The sequence below is a fragment of the Sipha flava genome, unplaced genomic scaffold, assembly GCF_003268045.1.
Source record: "Sipha flava isolate LNK unplaced genomic scaffold, YSA_version1 43_pilon_pilon, whole genome shotgun sequence".
Taxonomy (NCBI): domain Eukaryota; kingdom Metazoa; phylum Arthropoda; class Insecta; order Hemiptera; family Aphididae; genus Sipha; species Sipha flava.
Window position 1 is genome coordinate 1509010 of NW_020273171.1, and position 11162 is coordinate 1520171.

Below are 11162 nucleotides of genomic sequence, written 5' to 3' on the forward strand. Positions count from 1 at the left end.
TATTTATATAACAAAAAAACTTACACTTCATTTTACATGTAGATTTTATATAAATCAAAGATATAGTTTGATTAACTCATCACTAACTGCTGATGGCATCAATATTCCAAGGTCAGTAAAAAGCAAGCTGATGTAAGATGGATGTGTATAATCCACTGAAGGATGAGCATTTAATAAATTATCATCGTTCAAATTGTTTGCAGTATACTAAATTATAGGGAAAAATAATTATATTAAATTCAATTTTTCAACATAAACTAATAGAAAATTACCATTATTATATTATGATAATATATTTGTAGATATAAGGAAAAAAAATCAATGAACCATTGATAAAAATGAAATTGAACTACTTATTAAAATCAAATAAAAGGTAATTTTGAAAATGTTCACTAATATATAATATTATCCTTAAAGAATATCCGTAAATTGTTTCTTTTTAAACTAACAAAATACTACTAATCATAAAATGTAGGTAGAAAAATAATCAGCATCAATTCGAATAAATTAAAATGGTATGCATAAAATGGGATTGGAAGAAATCATCTATGCTATCGTATTGTTTGAGAAAAATAAATTATTATAATGTCTATTATTATTTGTTTTTTTATTATACAAAAGCATACTCGGCAACTATGACCATTGAATAAACATTATTTTACGAATTAGCTTTTCTATTAATGTATCTACTATGTAGAAATAATATGTAAATTATATAAATTCATACTTGCATGAGCATTATTTTTAAAAAAGTTTAAATTTTTGTATAACATACAATATAATAATTAAAAAAAAAACATGTTAGAGACTTCTAGCACTTCAAAGCCTCATATGCTTGACCTCAATTTTATGACAAACTATTATGCTAAATAATGTATTTTTAGGGTTTTAATTAAATTTTAATACATATATTGGAAATTTGGACAAAAATACATTATAATATAGAAAAAAGACAGCTGCCAATTATTTTAATAAAAGAATAACTATAATTAAAACAATTAAAATAAGAACAAGAATTATGAAAAAAAAAACAACCTAAAATCATACCATCATGTAACAACTTAATCATAATAATTTTTAAAATAATCTTCGTTATATAATTAGTTAAAAAAAGTATTTCTTACTTTAAAATTATTAGGTAAATCTTTTTGATTTAGAGGATACATTCGGGAGAACTTATAACTTTCAGTCAGTACGTAAAATGGTTTTTTCAGTTCTTTAGCGCAAATAGCCATAGTACAACTTCCAATCTAGAATAAATAAATAATTTATAAAGAATACTTTTTGTTGCATAAATTTCTATGAAAAATCAGTTGATGCATAATTAATTATATTTATTTAAAAAAAAAAAAAAAAACACTTTACTAAGATGCTAATATTCTTTAAAGGGAATTAAATTGAATATATTGTTTACAATTGTTTCCACGAGAGAAAGGTATCAGCTACCGACCAAAACCGGTCATTTTTGGGGATACTTTACCACATTTTTGTAAGTGCCATATGGGTTGAGTCGCTGTCAAGAACCGTTGACCAATATCATGATTATTTAGAGGGGACTACTACCTATTCGAAATGATACCTTTCTCTCGTGGAAACATGTATAGTGCGCACTGAAAATGAGTTTTAAACAGTTAAAGTACATTATAATTACAATTTACTTATGTTAAAAAATTAAAACTTATAGAGGGTAACATTTTCAATGATTTCAAAAAACTAATTATTCTATATTAAAATATTTATTATTTTTCTATGTCTTATAGCCAATACATTAAAAATAATTTGACAGAGTTCAACATTTCTGAAAATCATCAATTTATGATTGTATATTGATTTTTCCAGATAAATTTAAATTATAATGTATAAATTTAGCGTGAAATGTGTGAAATAGATTTATAAGAAATTAGAATTAAATAGTAAAAGTATATCAAATTGTAAAATCTAAAATAATAATTATTAGTGAATAAAATTAAAATAATAACTTCATTACTTTATTTATGATTCCACCACTTTCTACAACACATTCTGCTCCTACCATAACCATATCCACTCTTTCCATGATGTAACCAACAGCAGAGTCTAATATCAACGTACAAGGAATACTAAGTTTCTTCAAACAGTTATACATTTCAATTCTAAGAGATACAAAAATGTAATATTAATAATATAGGTTTTATAAAAAATTAATTTAATATAAGATAAAATTACCCGCTTTTATCAGGAGCTGATTCAGATACATAAACATGAAATCTTTTTTGAGAATTTACTGCTAATTTCATTGCTTCTAACACTACTCTTGATTTTGAATGTGTTAAGATATTCTTAAATAATAAACATATTAGAATTACTAATTAGTGTGTTGTTATTATTTTCCAGTTAATTCTTACATTGCATAGTCTTAGTAAGTATACATATGATATTTATTTATACTTACTATACCATCAACGAAAAAAGGAAGAGTAATTTTGGCAACTTTGTTTCTAGCTTCAGTCAATTTTTTCAAAAATACTTTTCCTCTGTCCAACATGACTTTCTTACAATCGGCAAAAGTCTAAAAGGAAGTATATAAAAGTACTCATTAAATTATCTATATTACAATTTTAATTATTAATGCTTACTCTTGAATATATGAAAAATTTAAAAAAATTAAGTTCAATATTTATAAATAATTTAATTAACAAATAAATGATACACATTCAGTTATCTTGTAATGAGAAATATATCTATTACACATTAAATTATTATAAATATATCAATAAACATTTAATACATATAAAAATATAATATTAATTTATAATTTGCATGTACAATAGATTATATTACATTTGTTTTTAATAACATATTTATTCTAATAACTTTACTAAAAATTAAAACTATTTCTTACAAAATGTTATTAGATTTTTATTTTATAAACATAAAATAAATAGAGTACACAATACTATAATCATAATAATGCCTTTTAAATTAATTTTAAAAATGTAATTGTATTTTATACTCTATATTTTACTAAAACCCAAAACAAATACTTTTAAATACAACAAAATTTACTAATGCAAATATTAAGGGTACACATACAAATTAATTTAACGTTTTTAAATGAGTAAATTTATCCTTCTATTATCAGTAGAAGCAAATGACTTGGACATTTAACTTATTTTTATTTTGTTTTCTTTCTAAGAATAACATTTTTGAGTAATTTTTAGTACAGTATCTTTGTCTTTAAACTATTAAGTAACTTCGTCATTGTTTTCTTCATCTTCATCTTCACTAATTTGTGGATCAATGAGTTCTTGCATTATTTTAGTTAAATTCAAAGACTCGTTTTCTGTTAATAATTTGTTATCCAATTCTTCATATTTAACTGAATTACTAACAAAACATGCTAATAGTTTTTTGAAATCATCAATTGAAAATTGTTCTTCTGTGATTTTGTTTTCATTAGAAGCAAATAACCCAGATTTAATGAAACAATTTTCTACTGTTGATCTTTTAATATCATTTATAGCAGATTTTATCCAAATAATAGCATTAAGTACATTGATTTTTTTCATTGATTCAGAAGAATTATTTAAAGTTATTTGTAAATGCCTCAATAAATATTTTCGATATAAAATTTTAAAATTTTGAAAAATTCCTTGGTATAATGGTTGATGGAAAGATGATATGTATTGTGGAAAAAACATTAGTTTAACTGATTGCAGATTAGAAAGCAAAGGGTGAGAACTTGCATTATCTAAAAATAGAATAATGTTTCTTTTTGCTTGAGTCATTCTAAAATCAAGATCTAGAAGCCACTCAGTCATAATATCACGTGTCATCCATGCCTTAGTATTGGACTTCCAAATTATTCCAAGGTCGTCCATATTAATATCTTTGAAATAGGTATGTTTTCCAATTTTCCCTATGATTAGTGGTTTTTCAAAATCTCCAATTATATTGGTACATAACATCACGGTAAGTCTTTCCTTTGATAAATTTCCCTCACTACAAGTTTCGTTAATAAAATTCATTGTCTTTTCAGGAGTGATGCGGTAAAATAGCCCAGTTTCATCACAATTATAAATATCACATTTGTTATAACCATTAATAAGTTCTTTCACTTTATCGAACCATTCAGTAACAATACATTGTTTAACTGAATCAGAAACTCTGTGAGTACTTTTATAAGAAATCTGGTGTCGTTCTTTAAATTTTTGTAACCACCCGTTAGAAGCCTTAAAATCATTGAGACCAACTTCCGATGCTAATTCTAAAGCTTTTTCTTTTAATAATGGACCTGATATTGGCAAATTATTGACACGAGCATGTAAATACCATTGAAATATCACAATATCAATTATTTCACCATCTGATTTTGGAAATTTACGTTTAGAATTTTCACTTCCTTTTTCTACAAACGTTTGTGACAGATAAACTTTATTTTTTAAAATATCACTGACCTGTGTTTTTCCAATGTCAAATTTTTCTGCTACAGCTCTTACTCCAACATTTTCAGCCTCCACAAATTTTATAACTTCAATTTTTTGAGCCAAAGTTAATCTCTTTCTTTTTCCGCTAGACATAATGTTATACTCAAATAAACTGCATATATAAATTACAGCACTTTGTAACCCAATAATTATTTTAGTGAAGGCTACATAAAACCCAAAGCACTGATAAATAATATACTTGTCGATTACATTTACATAATTTCAGTTTTAATATTGTGATGGAAATGTAAAAAATATTTTTGCTATACACACTCTTGTATTTAGAATTAAAAGTACATTATACTTGTATTGAAGAACACAAAATATTAGGAGCATGTAAGGCCTATCAAATACAAGTATACTTCTGCTAAGACCCAATAAATTATCCAATAATAAGTAGTCCGCTATTGTGAGAAGTCCATTAATATGGGTTTCACTGTCTAAATATTCAAAATGAAACTTAATTAAGCCAAATTTAAGTAACACTAAACATTGATTCAAATACTTACTATGTTATCCAATTTTGCAAATGTAATAAATCGCATAAATAATGCACATCCTGATGATACACCAGTGACACGGAAACTTGTATTTGTTATTACTTCTACAGCAGATTGCAAATTCAAATCAAGTTCTTGTACAGTTTCAGCTAAACATTAAATACATTTTAATATTAAACAAAATATAAGTATTGAATTAACATTACTATAAAAATAATTACAGATAAATGGCAATATTAAATAACAATAGAACATATTATCATAGACTATTGAAAATAAAAGCTTGTTTGCTGCACAAAAATATTCAACCAGTTAGATTTTTACAAAAAAAAAAATTACTAAGTATAATAATTATAACATTTATAGATTAATTTTATTTATTTTAATCATTAATAGTCATTCTCATAACAAATACTTACATTTATCATGTTCCAATAGTTTCAACAGTGTACTTATTGCTGCTATACTAGCACTTACATCAGGCTCTTTTTCCATAATATCACTATAGTACCGAGACACCTCTGAAAATCGAAAAGTAGTTATGTTGTACCATTGGTATTTAAAAAAAAAAAAAACTCAAAGTACACTACTTATTATGCATGTGTTTTATAATATATAAAATAAAAAAACTTGTTAATTACGAATTAACCACTTGGAGACATAAATCATTTATACACAAGTTCACATAGATGTGAACGGTTTAAGACTGCAGTAACGTCTGCAACAAATAGGAATAGCTTACCTTCTTTCAACATGGATTAGATACAAGCATACGAACTTTTATCAGATAAAAAGGAAAAATAATCGCTTAGGGTAAACAGTTTAGATTTCGGTCTCAGATCTAAGACCGGAACCAAGAATTATCTATCCGAATATCCAATTTGATTGTGTGGAATTACCTAACCAATTAATTTCAATCTACAATTGAGGACCTGTTATCAAACCCAATAAGGTTTATTTGCATAAATATATAAATATATGGGTGTATTGATATTCTAGTTATCCCGGAGTGTGATAAGAAACGTGATAAAAAAAAATAAGAAAACAAAAGTACCAACAATATTATTTTTCATAAAAACTTCCAATTTATTAAGTTAAATTTATAATTTGATGACTGTTAACTTTTAACTAATTGATCTTATGTTGTCTTAACGGAACTTGAGTTAATTGTTTTCATAAACATGCCTCTCTTTGGTATTAATGACCTTAATGTGTAAAGTAATTGTTAATTGCAAATGTTTTCATTATTGTAAGATAAAAACAAATCTTGTTTGTAATATCGATTCCAATGTTTGCGTCCCATGCCTGACAACGATACATTAAGATGAGAAAGTATCAACAATTACTATTAGTGCTTGTATCTTTCGTCAGCATCTTTTCACTGTTATTGTACAGGTATGAATATATGAAACTTTTGAATGTCTTAGAAGTGCTCAACTTTTTTGGTTATTCAGCCGATAACCTTACTAATTGTGTTCTTCTGGAAGAAAAGTTTTATATTGATTTAGAAAATGATAATTTATTAGCGAAACCCCCGATTTCCTGGACCAAGCACGATGAACACTATGCATATTCCGCTTTCTGGTCATCTCAACAACAATCAGTTCATTTGCTGCTATTAGGACCAAGATCAGCCTTTTCAGGTTATGAATGTCGTGTATGGTTCAAGTTGGCCGATATATATACATCTAGGCCAGGGAAATTGTCTTACAACATACAACTCAACATTCGTGATTCAAATTTTCATGAGTATGAGGTTCATTGTAAGCCCAACGATATTCCTGTTAACACAAAGCCATATGGAATTTTACTGGGGAAAGAAAACACATCAAAACTTTTTATACCTATCGAAATTAAAAAAGAAACCAAGGACAAAGATGATTTAATTATTTGTATTGCACCTGATTATTCTGCTGTACCCGATACATATCTAATAGAATTTATTGCATATCATACTTTGATAGGTGTTCGTCATTTTGTAGCTTATGATATAGGCATCCATTATCAAGTTCTGCAATTCTTACGCACAATTGCAGGTCACAAGGAACTATATAAAACCTTTTCTACCCTTTCTTGGCAATTTCCTGCTCAAGATTTACTAATGGAAAAGTCAGTTATACAAAAGGATTGTATACAAAGGACACAAAGCTATGCAAGGCATAGTATTTTATTATCATGGGATCAGTACTTGGTGTTAAATGATCATAAGCAATTAAATGATTTTAAGGAAGGTGTTGATTATACATTTGAAGTAAAAAAATGTTGTAACAATCGTTTATTAAAAAAATCATGGCCTATGGCCATGAAAAAAACATTATGTGAAAAAACCAATGATACTGTAAATTCTATCATCGATGAACAAGACAAAATAAACTATCAAACTCCGAGTTTAGGATCTATTCATAGATTGGAAGAAATATGTGAAAAAATTACTGGAAAAGATGACAAAAGTATGGCAAGGCATTTAATTAATTTTGTTAACAGTAAATTATTAACATTGTGGAGATCCCATTTGAAATATTCCATTATTCATGAAAGAAAAACACTGTGATTATTCTGTAAAATATTATTTTTGAATTTATTATGACTGTTATTTTTAAAAAGGAATAATATGTATATATTTTTTATAAGAATTTTTATATAAAATCAAATAAATATTACTATTTTTATTATTGAAATAATATGTTTACTTTTTTTTTAACTTCAATTTTTAAAACATAAATATATAATATTATATTAATTTATAAAATAAAAAAAACATATAAGACTAAAATATTTCAACCAATACGTTGAAAAATCACAGTATTGAGTAATCCAGCTTCTGACAATGTTTGATCATTGTTGTCTAATGTCTTAGGAGGATATGATGACTGTAGTTTGAATGATGTAGAACCAAAGTTAGTTCTAGCACTAATACATAATTGAGTTAAGGAAATTTATTCAATACATAAAAATTAAACTAATTTTCAATAAAAAATTTTAACCTTATCTTTATGAAGTGCAGGTTATTTATTTTTTCATGTAATTTATATCATTGTATTTTAGCCCTCATATTCACATTGTAAAAAGATTTTACACATTATACATTTATTAATAGCAATAAAAATACAACTTTATCTTAAATTCTCTAATGACAATAATTTGGTAGTAAAAAACATTTATGATTTAATTTTAACACTAATTTTGTAAATCTATTTTAAACAAATTTCTTTTTATATATATATTTCAATAGATATCGTTTTGTGGAAAACAAAAAAACACTACTCTAATTTAATGTTTTAATTAGGCTAGTATGTTAACTGATTAAAACAAATTACAATTTGTATTCAATTATAAGACCTACATAGCTATTTTAAAATTAAACCTAAAATGCAAAGATCTTTAGTCAATACCATAAAATTTAAATGTATTAAGAATGAGAGAATTTTTAATTTTTTTTCTTTTAATGAAATAAATTAGTAATGAACAATAAAAAATAAAAATTAATTCTTACTATTTAAGTGATTTTGAAAAGAATCAGTGATGATCTCATAAATTTTGTTGAGAATATACTATTTTCACAAGTGAATATAAACATTTTTATTTTTACAGAAAAATAAATTGATACCATCAATAATTACTTTATAGTAATACATTAATCGAGGAAAATCTGAATTTTTATTACAAAATTAAAATATAAATAAATAAAAGCTTAGCTTGAAATATTATTATATTTGTAAAGTACAACCAATTTTTGAATATAAAAACTCATTGTTAAAAAAAATAGTCAATAAAATCACGACTGAATATGAAAAAATAAAATTGTGAGACAGTTAATAAATTTTAACTTTAATTTAGTTTTTATATTATTATTATTCAAAATTAAAACATGTTAAACTAATTACAATTAATACTTTTCTGGGAAATGCTTGAAACTTGAGGGTATAAGTAGTACACCCTATGGCAATACCATTGGAAAAATTATAACTAAATCTAAAAGACAATACCCTTATATTTTACAATTCAATGAATATCATACTATTAATTCAAAAACCTAATAAAATATACATATTATAAATAAAATATGTTTTTCATAATTAGAAAATCAACTTTTAGTGTTATTTAGTGAAATAGTGTTTTAAAACGGAAATTGAACTAGTCAATAAAAAAATTAATTAATCAATTTTTGAATTGTTTCAATTAATTAACTTTTAAAAAAGGATACGTTCTTATGTAACGGTGAACATCTCCGATAGTGTGATTATGGTTAAATGTAGCTATCAGTCTCGTACCATCTACTAATCTGATCTGTAATGTAGTGGTAGGTGCATCTGGTGTTAAAGGAACCTCTGCACGAGCAGCAGCTTCGTTAGTAACACCAGTATCTGAAGAAGTTTCTTTGGAAACAGTATTTTCAACAACTTCTGGTGCAGGGCTATAAATTATAAAGCAAATAAATTAATAATTTAAAGGTTAAATGAAGTACAAAAGAATACCTTCCCAATAAATGACCAGATCCTCCAAAAACTTTCTTCTTTTGTTTAGTTGGTACATATTCTTCATATCTGTGGTCCTCGACACTAACATGAAGTTCATCCTCACTAGATACATTTGCTTCTTTCAATAGTAATGGAGGAATCTCTTCTCTAAATAAAAAAAACTATTATTAATAACCATAATTTTACTTGAAATATTTATATGTAAATAATATTAAAAACTGCAAATCATTATTATTTTATCTTCTTCTCCTTTTCTCTCTTTTTGGGGTCAGCCATCCTTGTCCTAAACCTCTATTCATTTTGATTTTTACATCCCCTGCGCATACACCAATAGCTTTCATATAATTCTCAATTGTATCTAACCATCTTTTTTTTTGATCTTCTTCTTGTTCCTTTAGTTGATGTTCATTTTCACAATTACTCTTATTGTTTTTTTTTTATCTCACCTCATTACATATCCAAACCATAACAGTCTATTCTATTTTCTCTTGTCACTTCACTCATCTATCTAAGTATTCTTATTTCTACAAAAAAAATTGTTCTTACCCTCTAGCAACTAAAAGTAAAAATTCTCTATTTTCTGGTTGATCAATACTGTGCAGTTCACCATCATTGATAGTAAATCCTTCTTTCCATATTTTTAATACAACTTCTTCTTGATGAGATGAACGTTTAGAAGTCGGGTTAAGAGATGGAATTACTTAAATCAAAATTATAAGATAACAAAATTAATTTAAGAAAAAGTCAAAGTAATTAAATATAACAAACCTTCTGTATCATTTTCAGTCTGACCTAATTTATAACCTGTTCCAAAGAAATTTGATGCACCACTTTCGTGAGCAGTACTGCTACTGCTTGCTGCTGTAGTAGCATGCCTAAATTTATTTGGTTTTCTATTAATTAAATGTTGATATATATAATTAAAGCTAAAAAAAAACTATTATACTTCTGTGCTGTCTGAAACATATCTGTAATAACATCTGCATTGTTACGTGGAGGTCCAATAACTTGTTGGCCACTTGTAATTGATCCACCTGCATAGAATCTCTGTCCTTCTTCATCATCACTATCTTTATCTTCTACCTCAGAATTCCTCAAAGAACTGAATGTCATAATTCTAAAAAAAAATAATAATAATAATTGAACAAATTATAATTAATTTTAGAGATATGAGTACTAAGTACCTAGATTGTGGTTGCCATTTTTTCGGTTTAGGTACTGGCTTATAACTTGATGCACTCGCTACCGGTGCATCCCTGTTTGAAATAGCAGCTGGTCTTGAAGAAGGAGCCTGCACTGCATTATTGCTTAATGGTTCATCATCAGCTCCTTCGTCATAGAAGGTAGCCAGTGCTGACTAAAATCAAATGGTAAAATAACTGTTAAAAATTTAAACAAAAGTGCGATTATCGTGTTATTCTCATTACGTCCATATTCCAGGCAGCCATTTCCAAGTAAAATTTAGCTCTTTCTGTGTCTACATTAGTAATGCCTACGAATTCATTGACCTTGTTGCCTTGTTCCGACTCACTCATTGTATGTAGTAAACCTTAATGTAACAGAGAAATAAATCTTAAGCTACCTACAAAGTAATGGGAAATATTTGTATCGTGTAAAATGACGTGTATTAACAAGAGACAAAACAAAAGCCGAAGCAAAACTAATAGGTTGTTTATCTCTCGGTTCTCCTCATCCACAAAAGCGCTTGTAATCAATTT

At 26.1% G+C, this 11162-nt stretch overlaps 3 protein-coding genes across 4 annotated transcripts; 1 reads left to right on the forward strand and 2 right to left on the reverse strand.

The window, feature by feature from the left end:
* On the reverse strand, positions 1 to 5921 carry LOC112689371 (translation initiation factor eIF-2B subunit alpha). Of its 2 annotated transcripts, XM_025563059.1 has the most exons (8): positions 5709 to 5921; positions 5386 to 5487; positions 4976 to 5115; positions 2432 to 2548; positions 2206 to 2318; positions 1988 to 2132; positions 1125 to 1250; positions 3 to 207 (listed from the first exon to the last, which is right to left on the reverse strand). In XM_025563059.1, the coding sequence occupies exons 1-8, from the start codon at positions 5719 to 5721 to the stop codon at positions 55 to 57; spliced, it is 909 nt and encodes a 302-aa protein (XP_025418844.1). In that variant the 5' UTR covers positions 5722 to 5921; the 3' UTR covers positions 3 to 54. The 2 variants fall into 2 exon arrangements, with proteins under 2 accessions (XP_025418845.1, XP_025418844.1); XM_025563060.1 differs by lacking the exons at positions 4976 to 5115; positions 5386 to 5487; positions 5709 to 5921 and adding an exon at positions 4437 to 4873 and having other exon boundaries at positions 1 to 207.
* Positions 5922 to 6024: 103 nt separating this feature from the next.
* LOC112689326 lies at positions 6025 to 7565 on the forward strand. Its single transcript, XM_025562977.1, has one exon. It carries the CDS (start codon positions 6291 to 6293, stop codon positions 7515 to 7517), a length of 1227 nt encoding a protein of 408 aa, XP_025418762.1. The 5' UTR covers positions 6025 to 6290; the 3' UTR covers positions 7518 to 7565.
* A 146-nt stretch (positions 7566 to 7711) lies between these two features.
* On the reverse strand, positions 7712 to 11162 carry LOC112689328 (NSFL1 cofactor p47). Its single transcript, XM_025562978.1, has 8 exons — positions 10872 to 11162; positions 10629 to 10801; positions 10391 to 10561; positions 10213 to 10319; positions 9991 to 10144; positions 9442 to 9591; positions 9171 to 9380; positions 7712 to 7876 (listed from the first exon to the last, which is right to left on the reverse strand). Exons 1-8 carry the CDS (start codon positions 10977 to 10979, stop codon positions 7744 to 7746), a joined length of 1206 nt encoding a protein of 401 aa, XP_025418763.1. The 5' UTR covers positions 10980 to 11162; the 3' UTR covers positions 7712 to 7743.

Bases quoted from the DNA above. Each gene is read 5' to 3' on its own strand.
- LOC112689371 (XM_025563059.1), bottom strand. The intron at 5,116-5,385 runs GTAAGTATTTGT...TTTAATGTTTAG, and splicing joins ACTATTGGAACATGATAAAT to CTGAAACTGTACAAGAACTT. The intron at 2,133-2,205 runs GTAATTTTATCT...TGTATCTCTTAG, and splicing joins TCAGCTCCTGATAAAAGCGG to AATTGAAATGTATAACTGTT.
- LOC112689326 (XM_025562977.1), top strand. From the start codon at position 6,291: ATGAGAAAGTATCAACAATTACTATTAGTGCTTGTATCTTTCGTCAGC.
- LOC112689328 (XM_025562978.1), bottom strand. From the start codon at position 10,979: ATGAGTGAGTCGGAACAAGGCAACAAGGTCAATGAATTCGTAGGCATT. The intron at 10,802-10,871 runs GTAATGAGAATA...ATTTGATTTTAG, and splicing joins TGGCTGCCTGGAATATGGAC to TCAGCACTGGCTACCTTCTA. The intron at 10,145-10,212 runs GTTTGTTATATT...TTTTGATTTAAG, and splicing joins GACTGAAAATGATACAGAAG to TAATTCCATCTCTTAACCCG.